Source organism: Nyctereutes procyonoides, unplaced genomic scaffold (assembly GCF_905146905.1).
Source record: "Nyctereutes procyonoides isolate TBG_1078 unplaced genomic scaffold, NYPRO_anot_genome, whole genome shotgun sequence".
In the NCBI taxonomy this organism is placed as follows: domain Eukaryota; kingdom Metazoa; phylum Chordata; class Mammalia; order Carnivora; family Canidae; genus Nyctereutes; species Nyctereutes procyonoides.
In genome coordinates this window covers 12,430,924-12,457,753 of record NW_026575139.1, presented here as the reverse complement: position 1 = coordinate 12,457,753, position 26,830 = coordinate 12,430,924, and the positions used below count along the sequence as shown (strand labels likewise).

Genomic DNA, 26,830 nt, shown 5'->3' with positions numbered 1-26,830 from the left:
TTGGCTGTATATCAGAATGGGAATTCATATTCTCCCCAATCTCTGCTTATAATGAGAGATGTTCCAGAGAGGAGAGGATTATTACTGTAAACGGTTTGAAGATGGAGAAAAGTGTGAAAGCCACAGGCTTAGAGGAAAGACATGGAACTGGGGGGTCCTCAGTGAGCTACATCTTAGTAGTTGATTGAGACGATTTGGTGCTCCCAGCAAAAAAATAAAAACAAAAGCAAAACCATCTTTCTGTATGATTATCTAATGTACTTCCTCGTTGAGACCATGGAGATGCAGCCAAAATTAATCTTTTGATTCTATACTCTGTGGAGCATTTCATTTTATGAATTTGTATTCCTGCTGAATTATACAGATTACATTCCTACTTGGCTACTTGGTCTCTAGATCTTCCTAAACCTTCTGACATCCATCCATTTCTCTGTTCTCTATCTTTTTTCCCCTTCTTGTTACTGCTAACTTTTGAATAAGTTTCAGAGCAGAGTCAGGTCAGACTCATTAGCCAGAGTAAGTATTGGTGGCAATTAAGAAGTCACATTCAGAATTATCTAGAGATATGATTCCCTTAAGTAATAGCAACAACCTAAGAGAGAAAGCCTTACCCTGGAGAGGAAGGAAGGAAGCAAACTGATGTGGATTGAAGCTGATGCTAATGAGTATTTTCTGGTTTTAGGCAGTGTCACTATGCTTCTTGTCCTCTCACTCACTGACTTTGAAAGAGAATCAAAGGGAAGTCTTAATTTGATGTGCCATGACTGGGAGTTAGTTCTGGGTTCTGAAAAGGGAAATAAGGGAGACTTTGGTGCTTTGCTGTTCATTATATAATTGTTTTTACACAAAGAAATTAGTCACAAAGAAATTCTATGTGACTAATACTTCTTATTGAAAGTGATAGCACTTTACACTTCATTAACTGTGATGGCATTATGTGAAAGGATTCTGAAAATTATGAAGTATTCTTAAAAATGTAAGGCTTTATTTTTAAGACTATCCTATAAACACTATTGGTCCAATTTGAGAGGAGGACTAGGTTGTAGAGGTTGTGTGATTTGTTCAAGGTCATGCAGCTAAGTGGCTCCCTGAGGATCAAGCCCACTTCTTCTGACTCTAGTGGTAGGCCTGGTGCTTCCTTTTAAAAAAAAAAATTTTTTTTTAAGGGAGGGAAAAAGAGAGAGAGAGAGAGAGAGAGAGAGAGAGAGAGCAGGGGAAGGGGGCGCTGAGGGAGAGAGAAACTTACGCAGGTTCCACGCCTAGTGTGGAGTCTGATGCGAGGCTTGATCTCACAACCCTGGGATCATGACTTGAGCCAAAATCAAGAGTTGGACACTTAACTGACTGAGCCACTAGGTGCCCTTAGGCTTGGTGCTTTCTGCTCAGCTGTGTTGATGCCCATGGAAATAATCTGCTAGACCAAATGAAACTAATTTGTGGTTCCCTATTTGGGTGGATTAATTTAGATAACAGACTATAATGGAGACACTCCAAGGTGAAAGTCTCAGTGATTAAAAAAAAAAAAAAAAGATTTTACCTCTCTCTAAATTAAAAATTAAAACATCCTGACTCTTCTTCTTAGTCCCGATCGATCAATCTCCAGACCAACCATAGGGCCCTGGTCTCCCACACTGTATAGCAGTCTGCTTCCAGGCCTGGTTGTGATCTCACATACTCAGCAAAATGCAGGCTCTTGACCCAGAGTGAGGGTCAGAGTGCTGAGATTCAAGTACTGCCTGGCCACCTTGATCTCAGAGTTTTCTCATCTGTAAAATGGGGATGATAATATGCCTACGTCAAAGGGTTGTCATGAGTGCTAAGTTCATTAATATATGCTAAGTGATCACAAATGTTAGCTGCTATTATCTCTACAGAGCTGGAGATATTTGCATGTAGGATACTGTCATTGATATTTTTCTGAAAGAATTGTTGATAATCTGGAAAGCACCTGTGAATAAGGTGTTTAGTAAAATTGCTGATGAAGTGATGCTGAATAGATTTCACCAATCCCTGGTACTCACTAATTTCCAGAATAATCTTCCCTTTCCTCTGAGTCTGTTCTTATCTCCCAGGGATTCCATTTTTCTCCTCTCCCTTTAAGTCATCTATCACTGGCCCTTAATTTGAAGATACCATTTGATATGTTGTATTGCAATTTATATAATTCTGTCCCTTTCTCTTAGAATGTTTTCAGACCCATTGAGGTGCCAAGGATGTCAGGGACATTCTGCACAACTAACAAGTTCTCTGCCTCACCCCTGGTTCTGCCTTTCTCCTTCCATCTAAGCAACCTCACCTGTCTCTCCACCTTCCATCCTCTAGGCCTCTCAATGCCTTCTCTGACCTTCTCATTGTGCGTCATTTCCCCACATGCTCTCTACCAGCGTGGTCAATCACAGATGTGTTCCTGTAGGGCGGAAGATCCATATGGGGCACCAGGACCTTTATCACTGAACAGAACACCAAGATTGAGCTGGTGATTTGAGTTGTGGCCACTGGAAGCATCTTCCTGCCCTTGGGAGGATAATAGCCGTCCAGCTTTTACTTACTGTCAGAGGCTTCTGGCTCTTATACCTGTCTTGTTTTCCTTTTCAGGTATTGTCTGCAGTCATCTCTGGTAAACGTTTTCTTCCCTTTCTGTATGCACTTTACCTTGTACTTCTCTTACACTTTATGCTTCAATTCTGTCTTATTATTTCCAACTCATTTTTTTTTAATCTCCAAGGTGCACTGGCAAGGAAGAGCTCTGAGCTCTGGCTTCTCTGTGTGACCTTGAGCAAATTACATGACCTCTGAACTGGTTTATCTGTCAAATGGATACAAACACTGACCTGCCTCCCTCTGGTGGTTGTTACGAGACTCGAATGAGATAATGGGTCATACAGATATGAATACAGATGAATAGAAGAAAGACCAGAAAGGGTTATTTCTTCTGTCATCTCATTGCCTGTATCAATATGTCTAAGTATGCCCATTGGCATTGAAAACCTCCGGTTGCCCTCTATTCTTAGTTGCTGTTCTGTGTTTGGTTCAGCTGCTTGCCAAATATTCTCTAAATCCCACCCCTTTGGGCCTTCACTTTTCTAGCCTAGCTTACTCTGCCACTCATGTTCCTACTATGTGTCATGCTACAGAAATTGCTTATCTTTGCGTGGTGACCAGATGGCTCACACATTGCTCGCACACATAGTGTTTTTTTTTTTTTTTTTAAACATTTAGAGTATTCTCCTTGGATTTTAGAGCTGTAGAAAGCAAGCAAGGAAGGATCTTTTTTTTTTTTCTTTTTCCTTTCCCTTTTTTGTTTCTTAGTAGCTTCCTAATAAAACATGCTGCTGATTAAATGTTCAACACAGGTTGCTAACTGTAGATATAGAAGTGTAGATGTTTTGTAAATAAATTTGTTATGTCTGATTTTTTTCCCCAATGGATTTCTATTTAATTTGGACAGAAAAAACCCTGAGTTTATAAGCACTTGACACTAATGTATATGGCATAGTATATTTATAAACATTTCTCAGAGTATATTACAGTCAGAATTAATTTTTTATCTTCAGCTACTAATCCTGTTATATTTATGTGGAGTAGGAGGGTTTATAGCCTGTGGATTTTCTTCCTCCTTCCCAAGCGATTAAAGTCTAAATATTTTAACCACCATGAACTTATTTTTGAATACAAAGAAATATTTCCTTAGTATAGTTGTAAAATTATTTTTAACTCCTAGAATTTTGTGTCTTCATTAAACAAGTAGTTAAAATAACTTTTCTGTGCTTTAAATGAGGTTAGAGTAATTAGAATTTTCTGCTCGTAGAAAATTCAGCCCTCTTCAGCCTATATGAGTTTTACACTAATACCAATATTAGTATTAGTATATGCAGAACTCTTGAGAGCACTTGTGGAGAAAGATTAAAGTTAATATTTGGATTTTTACTGAATGAGTTTGTGTCCACTTACAAATACCTAATTAGTCACTAAGACTTTTTATTTTAGAAACTGTATTTCTTAAAAATGTTTACTACCTTCTTAATGCTTTCCAGGAACCAGATCCTGAATTTCCATTGTCTCAGGTAAAGATTTAGCTGCAACCTTTAGTTTAGAGAATACTATATATAATGCCAATTGCTTACTTGTTCCTAGATTAGAAAACTTGCTGCATATCTGTTAATGCTGTTAGATAATTAGCCATTTCTCCCACATTCTGTACCTTTTTACCTAAAGTATTATATTTCTAATATTTTTATGGCTATGTTTATGTCTTTCTAGTCTTTTTTTTTTAAAAAAAAGGTTTTATTAATTTATTCATGAAAGGCAGAGAGAGAGAGAGAGAGAGAGAGAGAGGCAGAGACATAGGGAGAGGGAGAAGCAGTCTCCATGCAGGGAGCCTGATGTGGGACTCGATCCCAGGACTACAGGATCATGCCCTGAGCCAAAGGCAGACGCTCAACCGCTGAGCCACCCAGGCATCCCATGTCTTTGTAGTCTTAAGACTTGGAACTTAAATAGATATTGACCAGAGGATGAGAGAAAAAGAGAAGGAGGCAAGGGACCAGGAGTGTAGAAAGGGAATTGAGAAGTCAGCAGAGCCCCAAGTGTCCAAAAAGACTGTGATGGGTAGAACAGTATGTGTTGAGTAAAGAGTAGGCCGACTCTGCTCAGAAAGGGCTTGGTGAGAGGGTGGTACCTGCCGTCGCGAGGAAGAAAGGAAGGGACATTGACCAGATAGCCACAACCAAAAAATCATCGTGGCTAGAGATGGGAGGCAGCCAGAGAGACCTGCTAACTGGATAAGACACACCGACTCTGGAAGGAGCCTAAGGAGAGGAGGTGTGGTTGGGGGGATACACCAGCCAGTGAAGCTTTTAACTCAAGAGGGTTTCCAGTAAGTCTGGGAATAAGGACAAGGGATGAAAATGCTATAAATCAGAGAGCTTAAATACTGCTAGGTGTTTGCCCTGCCACATAAGAGAGAATTCTAACAGTGGTTTTTAGGTAAATAATTGGAACCTCATATGTGGTTCATATGAGTAATCATCCAACCTTTTTAGAAGAAAGCAAGATACAAAGTACTCTGATAGAGGTCTGCGTGGTATTAAACAAGCACTGGAAATAGTTTAAAATGTAGCACTCTTCTTTAGAAGGATTTTAAAGAAACCTGTCTGCAGGGTTCATAATCATGATTTCCATATTGAGAGATGGTACAAAACTTTTTTGTATAATATATGTACAGTTTGTTTGAGAAGGACCTAAATTATAAATAGAGTTAAGTAATGTGCTTTTTGTTTTCACTAATTTTGAAAGATTTTGTTAAAATTAAAACACCAATAATTTGCATTGTTGATAGGCTTTAAACATTGTAAATGGCATTTGAAAGTTTCCAGCCAGCTCCGGGACTTCATGAAGGACCTGTATTTAGTATTACTTTCCTGTTCTGTTACTGTAGACTGAATTATCCACTGGATAGTGATCTAAAAGAATAAAAAGGGAACAAGTCTGACAGGATTCTTTTGGACTCATTATTCAGACATTTTGCCTTCCTCTTTTGCACATTTTTACAACTTCAAAATAAATGAGGCTTTACAATAACAATTCAATATTTTGTTCCTAACTTTTCATTTTCATACAGCAGGCAGTGTCAAATGACACACTGTTCTTTGGTGGCCTTATTCTAATAATAACCTAGCAAAATTGTTTCTTTTATGTCTTAAACCATTGGCCTCAAATGAATACGACAATTTAAACATGTTTTGCTCAGTCACTAGAGTTTTTACCTTTCTGTATGTTTTTTTTCATAACTAAAATTGGATCAACCTCACAGAAGGTAGTAGTACAAGGAAAGTATTATTTTCTTGATATTATTGCCTCAAGAATAATGTCTTGTAGACTGCCTTAGTAGGTGAATGAGATAGGATTATGTCTCAAAGATAAAGAAGGAAATAATTGACATGATGATTACTTAGATTGAGAGAATCTATGGGTTTGTTTCCCTTTAGAAAAGTTCCTACACTTCTATGATTTTTGTTGATTTCACAGTACTTCCAATGGATAGATGTTCAAATGTATTTACAGCATGACCATGTCATTTAGTAACAACTTAAACATATCTGATTACACCAATTTATATTTTAATTTTTATTCAGATTTAGGGGGCAGTTTGGCATCATCCACTGTGCTTTGTTATGCATTTTACTTTAATCACTGATTAGTTTTGAACCTTTTTTTTTTTTTATTTAAACAGGATTTTAGGGCTGTAAAACATACTTGGCTTGTTTCCAAAATAAAATTTTTAATTTTTTTTAAAAAGCCAAAGCCCCATCTGCTGTTTTCATTAAAATCCTAAGAATTGTTCACATTGCCAAGAGCAGTTCTTTGAATACAATCTGATGTTTAATCAAGCAGTGATATGTGATTTTCAAGGTCATTTTTGTTAGGACTGAAGGAAAATCAGGAAGATTAATATTCTCAAATACTGATGAAATTTAAAATTAAATAATGGTTTGAGTAGATTTTATCTTCCCACCATTATTTCTACTTCTCAAGACTTAGATTCTAGAAATGGAAATAAATATAGACCTATTTACCATTTTGAAAAAGTGAATTCTTATGGAATAACATTTTTAAAACAGTGTGAAGCATTTATTCATTTGATGGGGGAGGGAACAGCGGATTTACTTTTGTTTAGCCTACTATTACAGTTGCACGTTCTTAATATTTGAGAGGTTAGTTGGCAGATGGATGTCAGGAAGCATGATGGAGTGGACTATAACAGTAGGTACATGCAAATTGTTAAAAAGACATGTGCAGGGATAATTAATGCCCAACTATATAAATGTAATAGAAAAACTTGGCTTTTAGAAAGTTGATTTAACTAGGACTAGTCATAGTTTTGAAGCTTCGTTAGCTCCTCCTCATCAGGGTAAAAGTCCATATACTTCACTCTGGCAAAGAGGGTCCTTCATTAGTCCTTTGCTTTTTTCTTAAGATTTCATTTATTTATTTGAGAGAGAGTGAGCACGAGCAGGTGAGGAACAGAGGGAGAAGCAGTCTTCCCTGCCAAGCAGGGACCCTGATGCAGGGCTCTGTCCCCAGACTCCAGGATCATGACCTGAGCCAAAGGCAGACACCTAACCGACTGAACCCCCCAGGGGTCCCGGCTCTTTGGTTTTTCTCCAGCATTCTTCTCTTACTGATGCCTCAGCTGAACTCAATTCAACCATACTCAACTGTTTTGATTGGATTTGCCAAACATGCCATGAGCCTTCAAGCTAGCCTGCCCTCCTCTCATTTGCTTTGCCTACCACACGCTTTCTAGTCTTGGCCACTTCTACCCTTCCTTCACCTCCAGACAGCTGGGTGCCTCTGTCTTCCCATAGCATGCTCCAGGCTTTTATTTTTGTGCTTTTCCTAACAACACTGAAATTTGTGTGAGCTAGAAGAGCTGTGGCTTGCTCATCTCTATTCCCAGGACCTACATGTAGTAGGTACTCTCTGGTAATATGGGAGTGACCCCGCAGAGCCCATATCCTGCTTTACTGTTTCAAAGAAATTACTGCAGTCTCTCCTGTCCACCAGACTGCTGAACAAGGAACACCCTTTCGAGAAATGAAAGCCATCAGATCCTTGAAGGGCAGTAAGAGCTGTGGGGACTCAAGATAAATCGGGATTACTTATCTCCATCTTTAAAGTTACATTAAACCATTAGTTCAAGCCAGGGATGACTTCCCTGGCCCTTTAGCATACTTGTATAGATCTGCCAGCCTCCCTGATCTTTGATGATTGAAAACCTCCAATTGTTTCCACACTTTAGTGGCTCCCACAGTTAGATGCAGTTCCAATTGGAATTGATTTTTTTTAAACAAATTAATTCTTTGATTATGTGTTCTGCTCATTCAGTTGTGTTAAATCCACACAGTTGAAACATTTTATTATGTTATCTGATGAGAATCTGGTAATTCTTACCTGGAAAATAAAAGCTAAAAACCCCAGTCATCTAACCAAATATAATTTCATTTTGGGAACCTAAGTATGCTATGAAGGCAGCCTTCTTTATTTCCCATAAAAGTGAAAGCACAAATATTTTTCTATTTGCCTTTAATTTTTTGTCTTATATATGCACTCCAGTATTTTAGCCCACAAAAGGATAGTTTTAATTCCTATAAAACTATTTTCTGTACCACTCACCTGTCACCTATCATGCACTACTTTGCCTTGTCATTTAATTCAATAGGTGATGTGTTCAGGGAAATTAGGATCCAAGTTTTAATCTTCTCATGTTTCCTTTTCAGAACCTAGCCCAGTGCCATGTAACTAGGAGGTGCTCAATAGATATGACTGACTGAGTGAATGCATCTTGGGTTCTTTACGTGAGGACTTTTTGGACCTCTGTAGCTCTCATCTGTTCCTTTCTCAGTCCCTTTGCCTTCCTTCAGCCTGCTTCACAGCCAGATCCCTAGTATGGTGAGCCCTACCTGCACCCCCCAGCCCCCAACAGGTTTCCCTAGCTGCTACTTCCTCTGTTCTGTGAGGAACAAAGTCAGTTCTATGCTGCTGCTCAAGAGTTGCCTTCTCCCCAAATCCTCCACAGGACACCAAGCTTTATTGTTCTCTGCTTCTATTCTGTAGTGAAGCAGAAACATAAACATTTCTGATAAAGCCATTTTGAATGTTTAACAAGATTTTTAACTGTGCTCACCTTGATGTCTAATTTCTCAAGGTAAAGCAAAGCTGATATTTTCTGGATTCCTTAATTACCTCTTCCATCCCCACCCCCACCCCCCACACTTTTTAGCAGGTTCTCTACTGGCTAGATCACAGAGCAACCAAGATTGTGTTGATTAGTTATTGGGAATTGGGAGAAACTGATCTTAGTTCAATTCAACATTTTTGGAATACCTAATGTGTGCCAAAGCCATAGGTGTTATGGAAAATTCAGAACTGAACAAGGTAAAAAGGCCTGTGTTCTGGGGACGGGAGGGCTAACCTATGCCCAATACTTACAGAGTTTCTTGGATATGGTGAGTACATAGAATAGAAGTGTAAAGAGAATACTCTGTGAGAAAGACAAGAGAGAAGTATGTTTAGAGGTAAACCATCAGGGAAGTCTTCATAATGGGCTTCTGGTCCTGAAGGAGGAAGGCAGAAAGAGCATGGTGGCCATAGCTTTATTGTTTCCAATTATTATTCCAGTGAAATTTTCTCTAGAGATCTTCTTTTACTTATAAAAAGGCATGTTAGAAGCCTGCCAGGTGATTACTACACTTTTATTTACTAGTAATTGATCAAATGGGTGTTCCTTGATTAGTAATGACCATGCCTTCCTGTATTAGTTTCTTGACATAGCACTTTACATTAGAATAATGCACTAAACATGCCTAATAAAAAGTTAGACAATAATAAACCTTCCATAGGCAGTACTTCTAATATTCCCTAATATGTGCTTTATTTTATCCATGCTTCTAGGCAGCTTGGATTTTAAAGGCACGAGCACTAACTGAAATGGTATACGTAGATGAAATTGATGTAAATCAGGAAGGAATTGCAGAAATGATGCTGGATGAAAATGCTATTGCTCAAGTTCCACGTAAGTACTGGCTTTTCTCTTAAGTCAATGAAATGCCACTAGAAGGAAGAATACTATTTGTATATAAAATAAACATAAAACATTATATACATGAAAAAATGTTATATTGAGTATATGGTCTCTATCCTGCCATATAGTACAAAGACTTTCCTTCCCCAATTCAATTATATTATCTTAAACTTAAGATGTGAGATTGTTGTATAAGAGCAATTTCAATAAAATCTATATTATACATTTGAAAATGTTTTATATTTAAAATGCATTCTAGCTGAACCGCTTATCTAAACATATCAGAAGATTGTTTATCTGAGAGTCAAAACACAGGAAGCATCCAAAAAACAGAAGTGTTCTAAAAGGATTTTTTATTTTATTTTTATTTTATTTTTTTTAATTCTTATTTATTTATGATAGTCACACAGAGAGAGAGAGAGGCAGAGACACGGGCAGAGGGAGAAGCAGGCTCCATGCACCGGGAGCCCGACGTGGGATTCGATCCTGGGTCTCCAGGATCGCGCCCTGGGCCAAAGGCAGGCGCTAAACCACTGCGCCACCCAGGGATCCCCTAAAAGGATTTTTTAAAGAAATGATCATTGGAAAACATCACTTCACTGTACTAATTGAAGGTGATTTGCTCTAATGTGTGATGTGAGGTGATGGAGTGATATGCCGGCCTGTGAAGGCCTGTCGGGATTGCAATAGAGGCCCAGTCCCTGGCCTCTGGATGTGCTGGCACAAATGGTATTTCGTGATGATAATGACATACAGTGGTCTTGCTGTATTTGATAGTTACAACAGCTATCAGTCACATGTTTTGAAAGATAACTTTTAGAGCTTCAAATGGAAATTGAGGAAAAACAATAAATATGGTTCATGTTAAAAATGTCTTTTTTCCCCATCATTTTGCTCTTTTGGAGTTAAAATATCTAAATTCTAGATATTGTAGCAGGGATAAACTATGAGTATAGAACTGTCTTTTGGTGCTTTGGAGCTTTCTAGCCTTGAGTTTGAACTTCAGCTCTACTAACAGGTTGACATCTTTACCTAACCCTTTAGGCCTTTGCTAAATGGGTGAATACTACCTACCTTACAGACTTCGTGTGAAGATTACATGTGATTACATAAGATAACATGATAGATATTCAATAAATATCTGTCTCAAACACATTTCCATAAAATACAATTCCTGTTATTGATGTTCTTTTCACTAGGCCAGCACATTCCTAAAAATTACATTAGCTGACAGTTTTTAAAGATTAATAACTCATATTAATTGAATTTGCCATCTCATTTCACAGGCCCTGGAACATCTTTGAAACTCCCTGGAACTAATCAGACAGGAGGGCCTAGTCCAGCTATCAGGTATTTACATCTGTTTCATACTTTTTGTCATTAAATATTGACCAGACTGTATGAGAATCTTCCTTTATCGATCTTTTTTTGTATTATCACAATGTACACCTTCCACAGGCCAATCACTCAAGCTGGAAGACCCATTACAGGTTTCCTTAGACCTGGCACACAGAGTGGAAGGCCTGGCACTATGGAACAGGCTATTAGAACACCCAGAACTGCCTACACAGCTCGCCCTATCACCAGCTCATCTGGAAGATTTGTCAGGCTGGGAACGGTGAGTTCTGTCAGCCTTCCCATAGTTTTGTATTAGCAAAGTAGCTTTATGTGATATCATTTTTTTGCTCTTTGTTATAGTGGAAAGTTATATGGAAGATTTTTTACAGGTGATTCTTTTTACTTATGTTTTCTTTGTAATTTTTATGCTCATTTAACTCAATTTATGTTTCAAGAGGAAGTTTCAGATTTTGATTTCTTGTTCTGTGTTTTTCCCCCATAGGCTTCCATGCTTACAACTCCGGATGGACCTTTTATAAATTTATCTAGACTAAATTTAACAAAATATGCTCAGAAACCTAAATTGGCAAAGGTATGTACTTAAAATGATTTTATGTTTTGAAGTCATGTTAGATGTATTATAACAACATTCTAGGAAATAGATAAAACTTGTGAAGGAAAGGCTGTGTCTTGATTGAAATGGAAATGTTTACTATATAAAATTCCTCTTAAAAGTCAGTCAGAAGGGATCCCTGGGTGGCGCAGCGGTTTGGCGCCTGCCTTTGGCCCAGGGCGCGATCCTGGGGACCCGGGATCGAGTCCCACATCGGGCTCCCGGGGCTCCCGGTGCATGGAGCCTGCTTCTCCCTCTGCCTGTGTCTCTGCCTCTCTCTCTCTGTGACTATCATAAATAAATAAAAATTAAAAAAAAAAAAAGTCAGTCAGAAATAAAGTGTATATACCATTATTTTAGGAAATTGTTTTTCCTCTAATAAAGAACAGCAATTTAAAAAAAGTTTAAATTCAAGTTAGTTAACATACAGTGCAATATTGGTTTCTGGAATAGAATTCAGTGATTCATCGCTTACATACAACACCCAGTTCTCATCCCAACAGTGCCCTCCTTAATCCCCATCACCCATCTAGCCTATCCCCCACCACCCTTCCCTCCATCAACCCTCAGATTGTTCTTTATCATTAAGAGTCTCATGATTTGTTTCCCTTTCTCTTTTTTTCTTTCCCGCTTCCCATATGCTCATTTGTTTTCTTTCTTAAATTCTACATATGAGATCATATGGTATTTGTTTTTCTCTGACTGACTTGTTTCACATAGCATAATGCTCTGTAGCTCCATCCATGTCATTGCAAATGGCAAGATTTCATTCTTTCTGATGACTGAGGAATATTCCATTATATATGTATACCACATCTTTCTTATTCATTCATCAGTCTGTGGACATTTAGGCTGTCTCTATTGTTTGGCTACTGTTGATAAAGGAACAGCATTTTGTAACAAATAAAACAGATATGCAGCATCATCTTTGTGGAAAGAAGCTTAGAAGGTCATCACTGCATCAGTATGTGTTTTCCTTTTTCATCTTGGATTGTTCCCAGAAAAATAATTTTCTATTCTTGTAGAATTTTAGGATTGTCAAAAGGAAGATTAAAAAATAAGTACTTCTAATTAGTAATTAGGCAGGCATCTCAATATCACCTACTGGCTTGAGTGATCCTTATTGAGAATTAGATTAATAATTCTAACTACTCAAAGACTAGGTGCTTGGCACCTGGGTGGCTCAGTCATTTAAGTGTCCAGTTCTTAGTTTTGGTTCAGGTCATGATCTCAGGGTCATAAGATCTAGCCCTACATTGGGCCCTGTGCTCAGTGGGGAGTTCACTTGAAGATTCTGTCCCTCCTCCCACTCATGTACTCTCTCTCTCTTTCTCTCAAAAATAAATAAATCTTGGGCAGCCCGGGTGGCTCAGCAGTTTAGTGCCACCTTTAGCCCAGGGCATTTTCCTGGAGTCCCAGGATCGAGTCCCATGTCAGGCTCCCTGCATGGAGCCTGCTTCTCCCTCTGTGTCTCTGCCTCTCTCTGTGTGTGTCTCTCATGAATAAATAAATAAAACTAAAAATAAATAAATAAACCTTAAAAGAAAGATTATATGCTCCTTTAAATTAAAGAGAAAGAGTGAAAATAAGTGTGTATATGTGTGGTAAGGGAGAGAGACTGAGAGGTCCATGACCTGTCCCATGTATAGATAAACTTGGAGTTAAACTTGGAATAATTCAGAAACATGAGCATTTAGCTGTTGCTAAAACTGGTCTAAGCCTAGTCCAGGTTTGTAGCTGTAATCTCTGAATTCTATACATGAGCTGAGCTCATTCTGAACCTTGGTTCTAATGGCGTTTTACCTATTTACTAAGTGTCAAACACTAGGGAATATATGAATGGATGCTAGCCATACAGACTTGAAATTAAAATCAGAGAAAGAAATGTCAGTTGATAGAGAATTAGCCTATAATAACACTGATGACATTTTTTCTTAATTTCTTATTTAACAGCAATCTGGTCAACTTCATTTAGCAGAATTATAAAGCTACATTTATTTCCCTTACCTTCATAAGAATAGAGTATTCACAGCAACTCCTATGGAATATATGGAACTCCTGCCTTTTAGGCCATTTATCTGGTATCATTGGTGTTTTCTCTTTTTTTTTTTTTATTTTTTTAAAGATTTATTTATTTTAGAGAGAGAACTTTAGGGGTGAGGAACAGAGGAAGAGGCAGACTCGGCACTCAATGTGGAGCCTGATGTGAGGCTCGATCTCATGATCCTGAGATCATGACTGAGCTGAAACCAAGAGTTGGTCACTTAACTGCACCACCCAGGCACCCCCACATTGCTGTTTTCTATCTAGGGAGTGCAGTCCATGAAGGCATCTCCCTCAAACTAAGATGCTTCCAGGACAGATATAGTATGTGTTCATAGATTTTTTTGTGTGTGTGTGTTCATAGATTTAAACTGAACTAGGTTTTGTGCTTTTTTTTTTAGCGTGTTGTAGAAATAATGCCCGGTTTTTCTGTCTTTGGTTTCCAATTCGCTTTTACTCATCAGGACTCATTTCGAATAATGATTGCTTGAGTTGTCTATGGTAACTCCTTTTCACAGCAATGGTAACTGCATCTTGACTTTTCTTCTTTATAACAGAACCAATGGAGAGTTAGGTGCAGTTTCTAAAAGAAGGGCCTTGTCCTAGTTTCTTTTTTCTTTCTTTGGTTGCCTCTTAAGTTTTCTCTGGTAATAATCTTGAAATGCTGGCCTCTTTGCAAGTGTACAATAATGGCTCTATGGACAAGCATGATACCACCAATGGGGATTTAGTAGATGCTTATTTATTCAGATGAGTTGAGAGAAGTATTAAAATAATGGTTCTCAGACCTAGTTGCACATCAGAGTCTTTACACATCCCACTTTACACTTAAGCTCTACTTTGTTTTAGAAGAAACTTCTAAATTTTCTGTGTCTAAAGTGTCATTATCAATATCATATATACGTAGAGTGTGTAAAATAATGGGCTAAATCTGTTTTAGGATAATCCCATAGTTGATGTTTTCATTTGTCCCTTTCTAGTAAAATAGTATGTATAATACAAAAACACTGTTTAGTTATTTGAGTTTTCTAGTTTGTATTCTATAAATACAGGAATCTGGCATAAATCGCTGTATTTTAAAATGGTGATTGTAAAAAATGATGGATAGACCTTTTACTTATAAAGGCACTTTTAGAGTACCTTGTTATTTTGGTTCAAATCAGCTGCTGTCAAAATGGTCTTTGAATTTTGATATAACAATAGAGTGCTTTTGTTAAAAATAAAATCTAATGTACTTTTGGTGTTTTTTTTTTCTTCATAGGCTTTGTTTGAGTATATCTTTCATCATGAAAATGATGTTAAGACTGTAAGTTTTGAATTCATGCTATTTTCTTTTATTAAAAATTATAATAAGACTTTCGGGATTTTGATTCTAAAATGTTCTATTTCTTACTTTATAAACAGATGGAATTATTAAAAATTGGAGCATTACTAATACTTTCAAAACCACTGTTGGTTTCAGTAGAAAAATTTGTGTAACTATAGGAGTGGTAAGAACTATGCCTGGTCCCTAGAGTATGTAGACATCCACTGAAGAGCAAGATTCAGATAATTGAGAATATTGCATAATGTGTTTGTGCTACAGTTTATTTTTTATGCTAGTAGCACTGTTGATCCTTCTTTTTTCTGTAGTCCATATAGTGTATTAATACGGGTTTACTCATATGAGTATTTCTGGTTTGTTTATAGTGCACCCCTTCCCCCTTCTTCAACATTTTATGAAAAGAAAAATTCAAACACACACAAGTAGAGAGAATAATATAATGAGCCTGTATCACCCGTCACCCAGCTTTAGTACTGTTCAATCATCTTGGTAGCTTCTTTGCAAGAGTTTTAAGGTTATATGCATATTGCTTCATTTGTTTCACTTTTTACTTGCTAATAAGCAAATAACCAGTTATCTCATAAATCTTGTCAAATTGAATGTAGATAATTCTGTAGTGTCTAGTGATAGTATTTTCCTATTAGTTTAGGGAAACGTTTTCCTTAATCGTGTTTTCTATGTGTCAACCACTGTGCTATGTACTAGGAAAACTAATGAAAATATTTTTTCCTCTCTAAGCCATGCAATCTAGCTGAGAAAATAAAATTGGCATAATGACACAATTAAAGAGGTATTGCCAAGCTGTGACATTGTCACCAGATAGCAAAGAAAAAAAAAAAACTCAAAGTGGTACTATTAGTAAAGAGCCACAAAATAAGTTGGATTTTGGGGAGGGAAGGAGGGAAAATAAATGTAAAGAAAGGATAAAAACATGAGCAAGGTATGGAGTGAAAAAAATAGGCCATGGACTAAGAAATGGGAGGATCAAAGAGACACTTTGAAGAAAGAAGTTGCAGAACGTGATGACAGATTTGATGTGCAGGACAGAGGAAAGACACTCATCAAATCTGCCTCCTAAAGGTGCTGCGAGAAGAATGACTGTTTTACTAACAGAAATGGGATAATTAGGGAAAGAAGTCAGTTTCTACAGAAGCTAGATAATTCACTTGAAGGCATTTTAATTTAAAAATCGTGGCAGGCTATCCAAGTGGAGATACCACTGCAGGTACTTAGATGGACCAAATGTAGGAGAGAGCCTGGGCCCCATACATAGAATGTAGAAGTTGTGGTATAGTGAAGTGCTAGTGGATGTGGCCATGTAGGAAGAGAGGAAACTGAGGCTGGAGCAGAAATTATGCACATTTCTGGAAATCAGTCAGCACATGCCATTTTCATTTAATATAAAGCTTGTCAGAGGCTTTCAGTGTGTCATGTAAAATCATTTAGTTACACTGTCATTTTAAAGAAACATCCAAATAAAGGAATCAGTCTTTCCATTGCATAAAGCTGGATTTTAGCTTTCTAAGGATTAATTAATTTATTGAAGAGACATTTTTTTCTTTCATCCAAAAATGTCTGAGCCCCTACAGTTTGTGCCAGCCACTGTTCTAAGTCCTAAGATTACAGAGGGAGGCCAGCAGACAAAATCTCTGCTCTTTTGGAGGTTATGTTCTGGTTTTGGAAGGAAAAGAGACAACTGGCAAATTTAGAAACACATTGCGTGTCATGGGATAATAAGTACTATGAAGGTAACAGAGCAAGAAAGCAGGTAGGCAAATACACAGTGACACGGGGGAGGATGGTATTTTGGATGGGATGGAAAGGGGATCAGTGAAATCCACTCTGAAAAGACACTTAAACAGAGGTCTGATGAAGGGGGGCGGTGGAGCAGACCATACAGTCCTGTGTAGGAAAAATATGTAAGTCAGAGAGAACTTTAACTACAAAGGCCCCAAGTGGAAGCACGCTTGAATTGTTCAAGGAGTAGTAAGGGGGCCAGGGTGGCTGGAGTGAGGTCCATGAGGGGAGGAGTTGTAGACAATGGATTCAGAAAGTAGACAGATTGTATACTCTTTGTAGATCATGGTGATAATGTCTTCATTAAGAGATTCATCTTGAGGATGTCACTCTACATTTGGCATTGGAATAATGGCATTGACGAATAGGAACCATATTGAAATAAAATAGGATTTATTCTCTGCACTAACTGAACTTATGTTCTAAAGGTTCTTAGGATTCTAAAGACTCTAAAGAGTCTAACAGAATTAACCTTTATATATTATGTATTTTAGAATGCTTTCACAGTTCTTCATATTTATTGATTCAAAAAAATGTGTAAAAAAATGTGAACATCTTAAAATCTCAAAAGTTTGAAAATCTGAAATAGAGCAGTGATTTTCACATTTTTTCCTTAAGCAGCACAACCTTTCTCTTCAAATGAAATCTCATCCAGACTCTGCTGTATAAAACAGACAAAAGCAGAGCTGCTTGAATTCAAGCAGAAGTAGCAGACCAAGAACACATTCACTGGGCCTCCTTCTTACTCCACCACGTGAGCTCCCACCCCTCAAAGCCTAGGGCTCTTGAGTGGTTCCTAAATCCTACTGTTTCTGCATCACCTGGTGAATTTTAATGTGATGGATTTCTGGATCCATGCTAGATTCCTGAATCAGAATCCCCATGGGTATGTCTGGTAAATCTGTTGTTAATAAAAAGTTGCACAGGCAATGCTAATTTTTAGCCAGGATTGGGAATTGCTGCTAAAGAACATAGTTTGAAAGGCAATGATTAATAGAAGGCTGGAATGCTGGGCCCTCTAATGTAGGAAAATAGAGCTGGGAGCATGAACAGGACTCGAGGGCCAGAGCTCCATATGTAATAAATAAGGGGGAATGTGTCTCCTGGTTCCATGAAAGAAGCCCACAAATTAAGAGAAAAGGCCCAGCAAAAGGGACTGGCAAATAGATCTCAGTAGCAAGGCAATGTTATAACAATACCATTTGAAAGCTAAAGTCTGCAGTATCCATTTTATATTTTTATTCTTAGGAACCGTGAAAGACAACATTGAGCACAGTTTTTGACTCTTTAAAACAGATGCTTATACTTCATTAAACAACACTGTTGAGAAAATTTTTCTAAAGACTTTTAGATATTTGATGAGTGATGAATTTTTAAAAAATTCAAACTAGCAAACAAAAATTTATGAAGCAATCACAAAGGAAAAAAGCTTACTAATTCATATATATCTCTGCACAGTGAACAGAAGCGAAACGAAAAGTAAAAGGACAACAGAGGGTGAAATATGTACATAAGCATGATTTTAAAATGTTAGTGTTTGTTAAATAGGAAAAAGCTTATCTGAATTTGTTAGGAAATGTTTTATGGAAATGGAAATGATCCGGCAACAGAAAATTTACATTAGAGAAAATGCCAGTAAACAAGCACATTAGAGATGCACTTTCTAACATAAAAATGTAAGTTAAGGAAATTTTGGACTTGCAGTTTTACATTTATGAAATTTGGAAAAAAATGCTGGAAGGGAGTAGAGTAATTGTTATACTGACATAGATGATATTTTAAGTGGTATAATAATTTGGAAAAGATAATATAAAACAGATTGCTATAAACATTTATTCCATTTGTTTCTATAATTTCCCTTCTCAAGAAATTTCACAAAGTGCTCAGATGCACTTGCAAAGATGTTCATCATAGCATTAGTTGTAGTAGCAAAGCAACCTGGACAGTAACCTGTATGTTCAATGATAGAAGACAAGTTTAGTAAATTATAATACACTGCATGCTGGGGTTTTATGCAGCCTTTAAAAACCATAATTATGAAAACTAGACAAACAGAATACACATATTTTTATATATACTTATATAAAGTGTTTATAGTGTTAAGCCAACAAAGTATACCATTTAGCCCACACATTAAATAGAATTATCACTCTAAACATATATATTTGTAACATATAGAAAATATTACCCAAAAATGGAAATAAAAGTATTGCAGGGTTAATGTATATTAATTCCACAAATATTTGTTAAAATGCCTACATGGTGCCAATAGCTTACATTATAACAGTAAATAAAAAAAGCTATACTTCATAGCACTAATGGAAATTATCCAGTTTTCAGTAATGTTATAGCAACTTTCTAAATTTAGAAATTAGGGGCAGTAATAAATTAAAATCCTTGTAATTGCATGCTGCTTGTTATTTTCACCTGCTTACCCTCAATACATGTATTTTATAGAACATGAAATTAAGCAGTTTTTGTTTTTATTTAGTGAAAAGCACAAATTGTTCCTCTGTTTTCCTCTTATTCATTAATTTATTGATTGGTTTATTACTTGATTGGGTTATTCTTTAAACAAGTTATTATTGAGTACATGTGTTTTGGTGCTGTGATGGATGTGAGCAGTATTGAGTAGGACACATGCCCTATGTCTGTTTCCTTACTCTGTTATGGGCTCATTGCATTATAGTTCTTTTATGGATCAGCTTGTTCCATTAAGATGTCATTTCAGATTTTTACCACAAATGTTATTTTCTGAATGGAAGAAGGATTTAGGTAATGAGCAGAAAGCATGCATTTTTATATCTTTTTTCCAAACTATGTTTTACAACATTAGCTAGAAAAAGAAAAGAGGAATTGTTTTTTTAACATGCTGAGGAAATCAGAGGTGCTTTTATATTAGTTACTTTGGGTAGCCTCCAAATTTCTTTTTAAACGAACTATTTCACACAGATACAGAGAATATTATAGACAAATAGGGAGGATACTGTGAAGTTGTACTTAAATGTTAAGAAAGAATGAAGTTGATTTTCTGTGGAAAACTTTACTTCTGTCTTTCCATTCTTAATACTTTTTCCATTTGTTTTGTGGGCAATATTGACAAAACTAAGTGCCATGTGGGTTGGTGATTCTGTATTTGTGTACAATTATGGAGGATACTGTAGGCAACTAAAGAGAATATTATGAAGTGATAGTTAAGTGATAGGAAAAAGTAAAGTTGATTTATGGAAAACTATATTTCTGCCTTTGAGTTCTTTTTAACTCCCTTCCCTCCCTTGTATCTTTTGGGGTGATATTGACAGTACTGGCAAAACTAAAGTGGCATGTGGGTTGATTCTATCTTCATTTACGTATGCTCTTTAATTTCATCATCCTGAAGTTGTTGCAACCATAACAATAACTAAAAGATGGCTGGTTCATTAAGAATATTAGTGGTTGGAGCACTGTTCCTTAAAAATACACTGGGATGCTCAGTTGGGCATATTCACAAACAATACTTGGTAGTCTAGATCTGCCAAGATCCCTTCTCCTTATGGACTTTTATGAACTTATGGCTTTTATGTGACATTCTAGGCCTTTATTAATATCTAGATATTACATTGATTAAATTATTCAAAGATTCTTAAATATGTAGTAATTTATTTTTAAAAATTGGTAAAGACTTGAAAGAAATATAGATCTGTCATTATTTTAATATTTTAAAAAGTTAATAGCTTTTAATTATGAATCTTATTACTCTGACAGTTTTGTTTGGCTCTTAATTTCAATAGAAGTCAGAAATAAGGAATAGAATTAATTCAAAACACACATCATTCTTGAGTGCCCCCCCCCTTTTTTTAAGATTTTATTTATTTATTCATGAGAGACACAGAAAGAGACAGAGAGACAGAGACATAGGCAAAGGAAGAAGCAGGCTCCATGCAGGGAGCCCGACATGGGACTCCATCCCAAGTCTCCAGGATCACGCCCTGGGCTGATAACAGCACTAAGCCGCTGAGCCACCAGGGGCAGCCCTCTTGAGTGCCTCTTAACAGCATGGAAACGTATTAAGAACAACAGAGGTGGGTAAGAAGGGGTGCCTGTCCTCAGGGAACCTAAGGCCCACTTAAAATAGTCACAGTTTTGTCTAGTACAGCCTCAGTGTTCATATGATGAGTGATCACTAAAATGTATTTTTTAATCATTTTTATTCTATATTTCCTTAATCGGCTCAGCACAGACATAGAGGTCTTACGTAGGAAGACTTGTTTTAGGACCATAAGCAAAGTCAGCAGCCTGTAATAAGTGCTAAATCTAACCGTGGGAAATCAGAATATGTGACAAATTTAGAGTGACGTATTTTTCTGAAAAACTAGAAGATCTGTTATGTTAAACATGAGACTGAGTATGATCTGCTGGAAAAGTTCTTTTTAAAAATTAAGTTAAAATTAATATGTTCAGATATTTACAATTCAGTCCTGAATTGAGCTGATTGAAAATATGTTTTTCAAACTATTTTTAGAGATAATGCTAATTAAAGTTAAACTTTCCCCCTGCATTTTTTGCTTCACTTTTATTTCTGGTTTTGGGGGGAAAAGGACAATAAGCATATGAAAGTAGTGTGTGGCTTGTTCTTAATTCCCATAGCTTTCAAATAGAGGTGTTGATTTTTCAGGTCCATTATAACCTCAGTATGGTGACACCATTCCTTTATAAAGGGTTTGCATATTTAGAAGTTTCCCCTGGAGCAAGATAAGATGGGGAAACACAAGGAAAGCTATTAATTTTGTGGTAGGAGGGAAGGGACTCATCTGGCTTGCATTTCAAGAAAGAGTTCATTTTAACACATGGACAGTAATATGGGATATACTCTGAGCTCATAGAACTGAAATCTGAAAGTAACTTTAACTGTTGGATATCATGATTATACTAACACTGACTAAAAGAATAAGAGTTTTCCAACCTTGAGAGAAAATAATAAGTATAATAAAACAATGAGAATTCTCTTTTAATTAATAACCTGAGTTTTTATTCACTGGATCTTCACCTGAGCTTCAAATGTGTGTAAAGATTAATTTGCTTTCCTTTTTGTCCAAATAGTTTCTACTTCTTCTTTATAAAATCCTAATTCCTATTTAGTCACCTCTTATCTGATCTTGAATAAACATTAGAAGGAACAAACTAGAAGACATTAGAGAGAAAGGGATAAACACGTGTAAAACATGAAAGCAACTCAGAAAAAAATAAAAAATAAAAATAAAAATAAAAGAAAGCAACTCAGAAAATCTTGTTCATTCTGCAGCAAAGGAATCTGACCCTCAGCATCACTGGATTTGAACTGGGGTCAGAATGATGGAACAGTGGTGGTTGAAGACGACAGATATCCAAGGGTCCTTGGTCCTTTGACTCTTCTTCATGATCCTGTTTGCCAGACAAACTTGGTCTTTCTGGTCTGCTTACTTGGTCTTTCTCTATTTCTCTACATCTATCTTAAAGTGGGACCTTGCATTTGGACCTGGCTGACACACCAAAGGCTTGACTGCCACTGAGTTTAGAGGTGCTTTGAATCATTGGATGGTAGATAAAGGGTGGGGAGAGCGTACAACTTAGGGGATTTTTTAAATAACCATTTTATGTAGTGTATATTAAAATTGTATTCTAATATGTTGTACATCTGCTTTCCTTTGATCAGTTTTTACATTCATCTGCTGTCAACCCTCTGGTCTGGAACCGATTATTTAGGGAAAATTGGTGGAGCCATCTGGAAACATGAGCCACTTGAGTTTCTGTCTGATTTCTAATGCATGTTTTGATCAATACTAATTATATGGTTTATCTCATTATTTATTGTTTCTGTTCATTGTTCGAAAAGAAAATCCTAATCCAAAATGAATTGTTTTCAAAGGCTTTGGACTTGGCTGCCCTTTCCACAGAGCACTCTCAGTACAAGGACTGGTGGTGGAAAGTACAGATTGGAAAATGTTACTACAGGTAAAATTTTGATTATTTGTGAAGGGCTTAGACATGGCGGCATATTTTAGAGTCTCAACTCTGATCATTATTTTTCTGGGTGGAACTTCCTCAGGAAGAAATGAAAAGTGTGTTTTTGTTGAGAGAGCATTTAACGTGGTAGCAGTAAGAACTGATAATAAATAATAATAAAACTGTAATGCTGGGCAGGGGAAACTCTGCACCTTCAGATCCAACATCTCTTTTTGGATGAGGAAGCTGAGGCCAGAGAGAGCCCATGATTTGCGCCAAGAACTAGTTAGTAAAATACTAGTTAGTAACAGGCTTGTTAGAATTGAGTTCGTTGTTGCTTGTTCCTCTTCTCTTGCTCTCAAGTCTTTTTGTGTCCCCTGATGTCTCACATTTGTAAAGTGCTTCACGATTGAGGGCTAACTTGTTCATATGTGACATGATCTCACTTAAATCTCACCACACCTGGAGGTAGTTACTATTATTGTTAGCTCTTAGTCCAGATGAAAAAAACTGAGCCTCAGAAAGATAAAGTGACTTGTCCAAATTCACACAGCCTGTCAGTGGCAGAATGAGAATTTGAGCTCAGCTTTCTGATATCAGTACTCTTACTACTTGCACAATTCTGTAGTGTTTCTCTAGGATCTGAATATTCTTACATTAATTTACCTAATGTTTAAACACATTTTTTTCCTTAGAGAGAAGGAGAGAGCACATGGGGCAGAGGGTAAGAATCTTCAAACAGACTCCCTGCTGAGTGTGGAGCCCTACACTGGGCTCAATCCCATGATCACAACCTGAGCTGAAATCAAGAGTTAGACGCTTAACTGATTGAGCCACCCAGGTGCCCCCTAAACACATTTTCAAGCAAATTAATTGAGAGGTCAGGAAAGTTGTAATTAATTATGTGAATATTACACAGCAACTAGAAATGAGATCTAAAACTTGTTGCCTAAAAACAAAACAAAAAAACTTGTTGCCTGATATTGAAATGCATTTGGAGCATTTGTAAAATAGAGACAAACGGGCAATTGTATTTTATAAATATAAATACATCTTTTAGTATTCAAAACAAGGTAGACCGGTTACTGGGAGCATCCTTCAGTACTTAAGAACTTTCCTTTACTCTAAGGAAAAAGAAATCTGTAAATGGAATAAAAAGGATGCTTATTCTTTTTTGGTTGAAATCAAGACTGCTTTCCACTTAGATATTTTACAAGAACTTAAGTGTTTTTTCTGCTATTAGACTGAGGAAGTATTTTCTACTAAAAGGTAATTTCATAGCATCATGCCATTAAACTTTTATGAATATAATTTCCGAAAGCAAGCTTGAAATCTTGAGCTTCTAAACAAAACCCTAAGATATCTTTAACAATTAAAGAGAAGCACAATTTGGATTCCTTCTGCCATTTGTATGAAATGGCATTTAAATAAGTGCACCTTGCCAGGTTAATCAGCCTTCTCCTCTGACCCTTAATTGCCTCTCGTCTTTAGCATGGGCTCAGCACTCCTGCAGTCACTGACTTGCTAGGGTATTTAACGAGTCCGGCACAGGGGTTACAGGTATTTATTAGGTAGTCCTTCCTTCAGATGGTTTACAGGCCAGTGGGGGAGAGGACAGTAAATGATGAGAAGCACGGCTTCTACAGTGAGAGAAGCAAGCAGAGAGAGCCGAGGGGAAGCTCCTAATGCGACCCAACAGGTCCAGGCTGGGCTACCAGAGGGTGTAGCCCCAGCTGATGTGTGTCTCTTTGACCCCGACCAGTACATTCTTCTAGTTCTTTGTCTACAGCTCCCTTATGGCCCCATTCCTGCTCCAGTGCCTGAATTCTGACTTTCTGTTTGTTTGAACTGTTCTACTAGCTTCTTATCTGGCTTCTCTGCCCCCATTTCTTGCCCCCTCCATCCTTCTTCTTATGCTAGCGGCAGAGTAACTGTTGTGACAGAAACAGCTCTGGGTGGACTCCTTGGTTAATCTCCACGACCTCTAGGATGAAGTCTGGATTTTGAGAGTGGCATGTCTGATCCTGTCCCAGGCCACACTTGCTCCCTTACTCCCTTCTCCCATTACTTGTGGTGTCCTCCCTTCCAGTTAAACCAAACAACTCAGCATCCCCCTCCTGGGCTGTACACTCTGTTCTCTGTGTGCTCGCACTGACAGTTTGCTTCCATCTGAGATGCTCCCCCATCCCTACCTCACCCTATCTAGCTGTCAAAACCTTGCCTGTCACTTCCTCCTAGATACTATTTAGGTTCATTCCACCTCTGTGCTCTTGGAGCACCTGTTTTTTTCTTATTGGCCAACATACGATTCCATTTATTTGTGAACATGTTTTATTCCATTCTTATTGCTGCCTTTAGGACATGGTTGTGATCTTCATCTTTGGATCATGAAATGTGTGTGCAATTGGCATTTGACAACTATTGAATTGGAGAGAAAAAGTTGGCAGGTGGTGGGGTTATCTTGGGACTTCGACTTTCTGATATTAGCCTGTTCGTGAACTTGACTGATATTTTCCTCATTCCTAGACTTTCTTTAGACATGACCCACTTAATTTCCTTTGCATAAGAACGCATGTGGTTATTCCTCTTTGATAGTACTAGAAGAAGTTATCTCTTGAGGATGCAGTAATTAAAAAAAAAGTGTATGACCCAATCTTCCTTTCTTTGGTTTCCAGGGTAGTTAAATGGCTGATTGCTTTATTTATTTATTTATTTATTTATTTATTTATTTAGATTGCTTTTAAAAAAATTGTTTATCTTTCCATCATTCTGTTTAAAAAATCGATTTCTGTTTTCATATTCTTTATATGTATCTTACAGGGTTATAGTGTAATCACTTTTAAACTATTTTTGGGAGGAGACATCATATTAGGTAAAAATATACAGACTCATGGATAATTCAGTATGGCTGAACTTTAGCCACATGCCTAAGGTTTGCGCAGTTGAAGCTCTGTGTAGAACTATGCTGTTTTCCAGAACTTGAGAGTTCTTTGGTAACATTTTGTGAATACTCCTGTAAAAGTTGTGGGAGCTTTGAAGAGGTGGGAGGCTTCTGCCATTCTGCACATTCTCTAACTTTGGGGCAGTTTTTGGGGGGTTTCCTTTTAACTCCATTAATCCCACATCTTCTAGCAGCTATTTGGATGTAGCCACACCAGTGCTTGAGGCTTAGACAAGCCAAGTAGAAGGTCAGAGTTCTTCTGTCAAGACTCTGAATGAAAGCAGCACAATGAAACATACTGTGTATTGTTCCAGTTTTCACAAAATGAAAGCATCATAAAGTGCCTAAGCAGCTCTTGGCTGGCTAGGGATGGGTAGTTAGGAGAAGACTTGACAAATCTAGAACAGGCTGATAATAAAATGTTCCCTGGTTAGAAGAAGTGGGGTTGATATCAGGACAGTTATAGTTAGGCAAGGAACAAATCTCAAATTTGTAGACCAGGGCAATCTGTATCAGATACAAAGATAAAGGAAAAGAAAATGTTCCTAGAATCATAAAATAGTAGAGCTATGTCACTCAAGTAGCAATTACTACTTACATCAAGACTATTTAAGAAGGGTTTTAAAAGTGGGCCTTTGTGTCAGAATAGACAATGTTTTCAAAGAAATGACATCCTTGAGTTCTTCCAATAAAATGGAGACCCTAAGCATTTACTCAGGTCACCTGCCACATGTCCAGCTGATTATAAGCTCTTTGGTTGGTAAATGGAGCTGCCTTGGCTCACTGGCAGCTGTTGGTTCCGCAGTGTCTAGACTTCACACGACTTTTTACACACCATTGGAGGGTTACATAGACAGTGACTACGGGAAATAGGTAACTTTTTGCTCAACTATATAAACATAATAATTTATATGCGGATAATAATTTATATGTGTGTATGACATTACCTTCTTTAGACGTTTACTCTTAGAAATGTGATTTATCTCTATTCATATTGTCAGTGTGTGAATAAGTGCTGTAGTATTTATTTTTAAGTTGAATGTCTAATTTTTAAAATGGCTGTTCTTAGGTTAGGAATGTATCGTGAAGCAGAAAAACAGTTTAAATCAGCCCTCAAGCAGCAGGAAATGGTAGATACATTTCTCTACTTGGCAAAAGTAAGTAAGTATTCTTAACTGGAGTGAAATCTGTCTTCTCAAAATAAATGTTCAAATTCTGGCCAATATACAC

General features: G+C 37.1%; 1 protein-coding gene across 1 annotated transcript in view; it reads left to right on the top strand.

Annotated features, from left to right (window-relative positions):
- Positions 1–26,830, top strand: part of TTC8 (tetratricopeptide repeat domain 8) — a 58,806-nt gene that overhangs the window by 5,837 nt on the left and 26,139 nt on the right. The window contains exons 2-8 of the mRNA XM_055304539.1: positions 9,454–9,574; positions 10,870–10,933; positions 11,042–11,201; positions 11,424–11,513; positions 14,839–14,883; positions 22,583–22,668; positions 26,670–26,757. Of these exons, the coding sequence (XP_055160514.1) occupies positions 9,454–9,574; positions 10,870–10,933; positions 11,042–11,201; positions 11,424–11,513; positions 14,839–14,883; positions 22,583–22,668; positions 26,670–26,757 (654 nt within the window). The remainder of the gene's footprint in view (positions 1–9,453; positions 9,575–10,869; positions 10,934–11,041; positions 11,202–11,423; positions 11,514–14,838; positions 14,884–22,582; positions 22,669–26,669; positions 26,758–26,830) is intronic.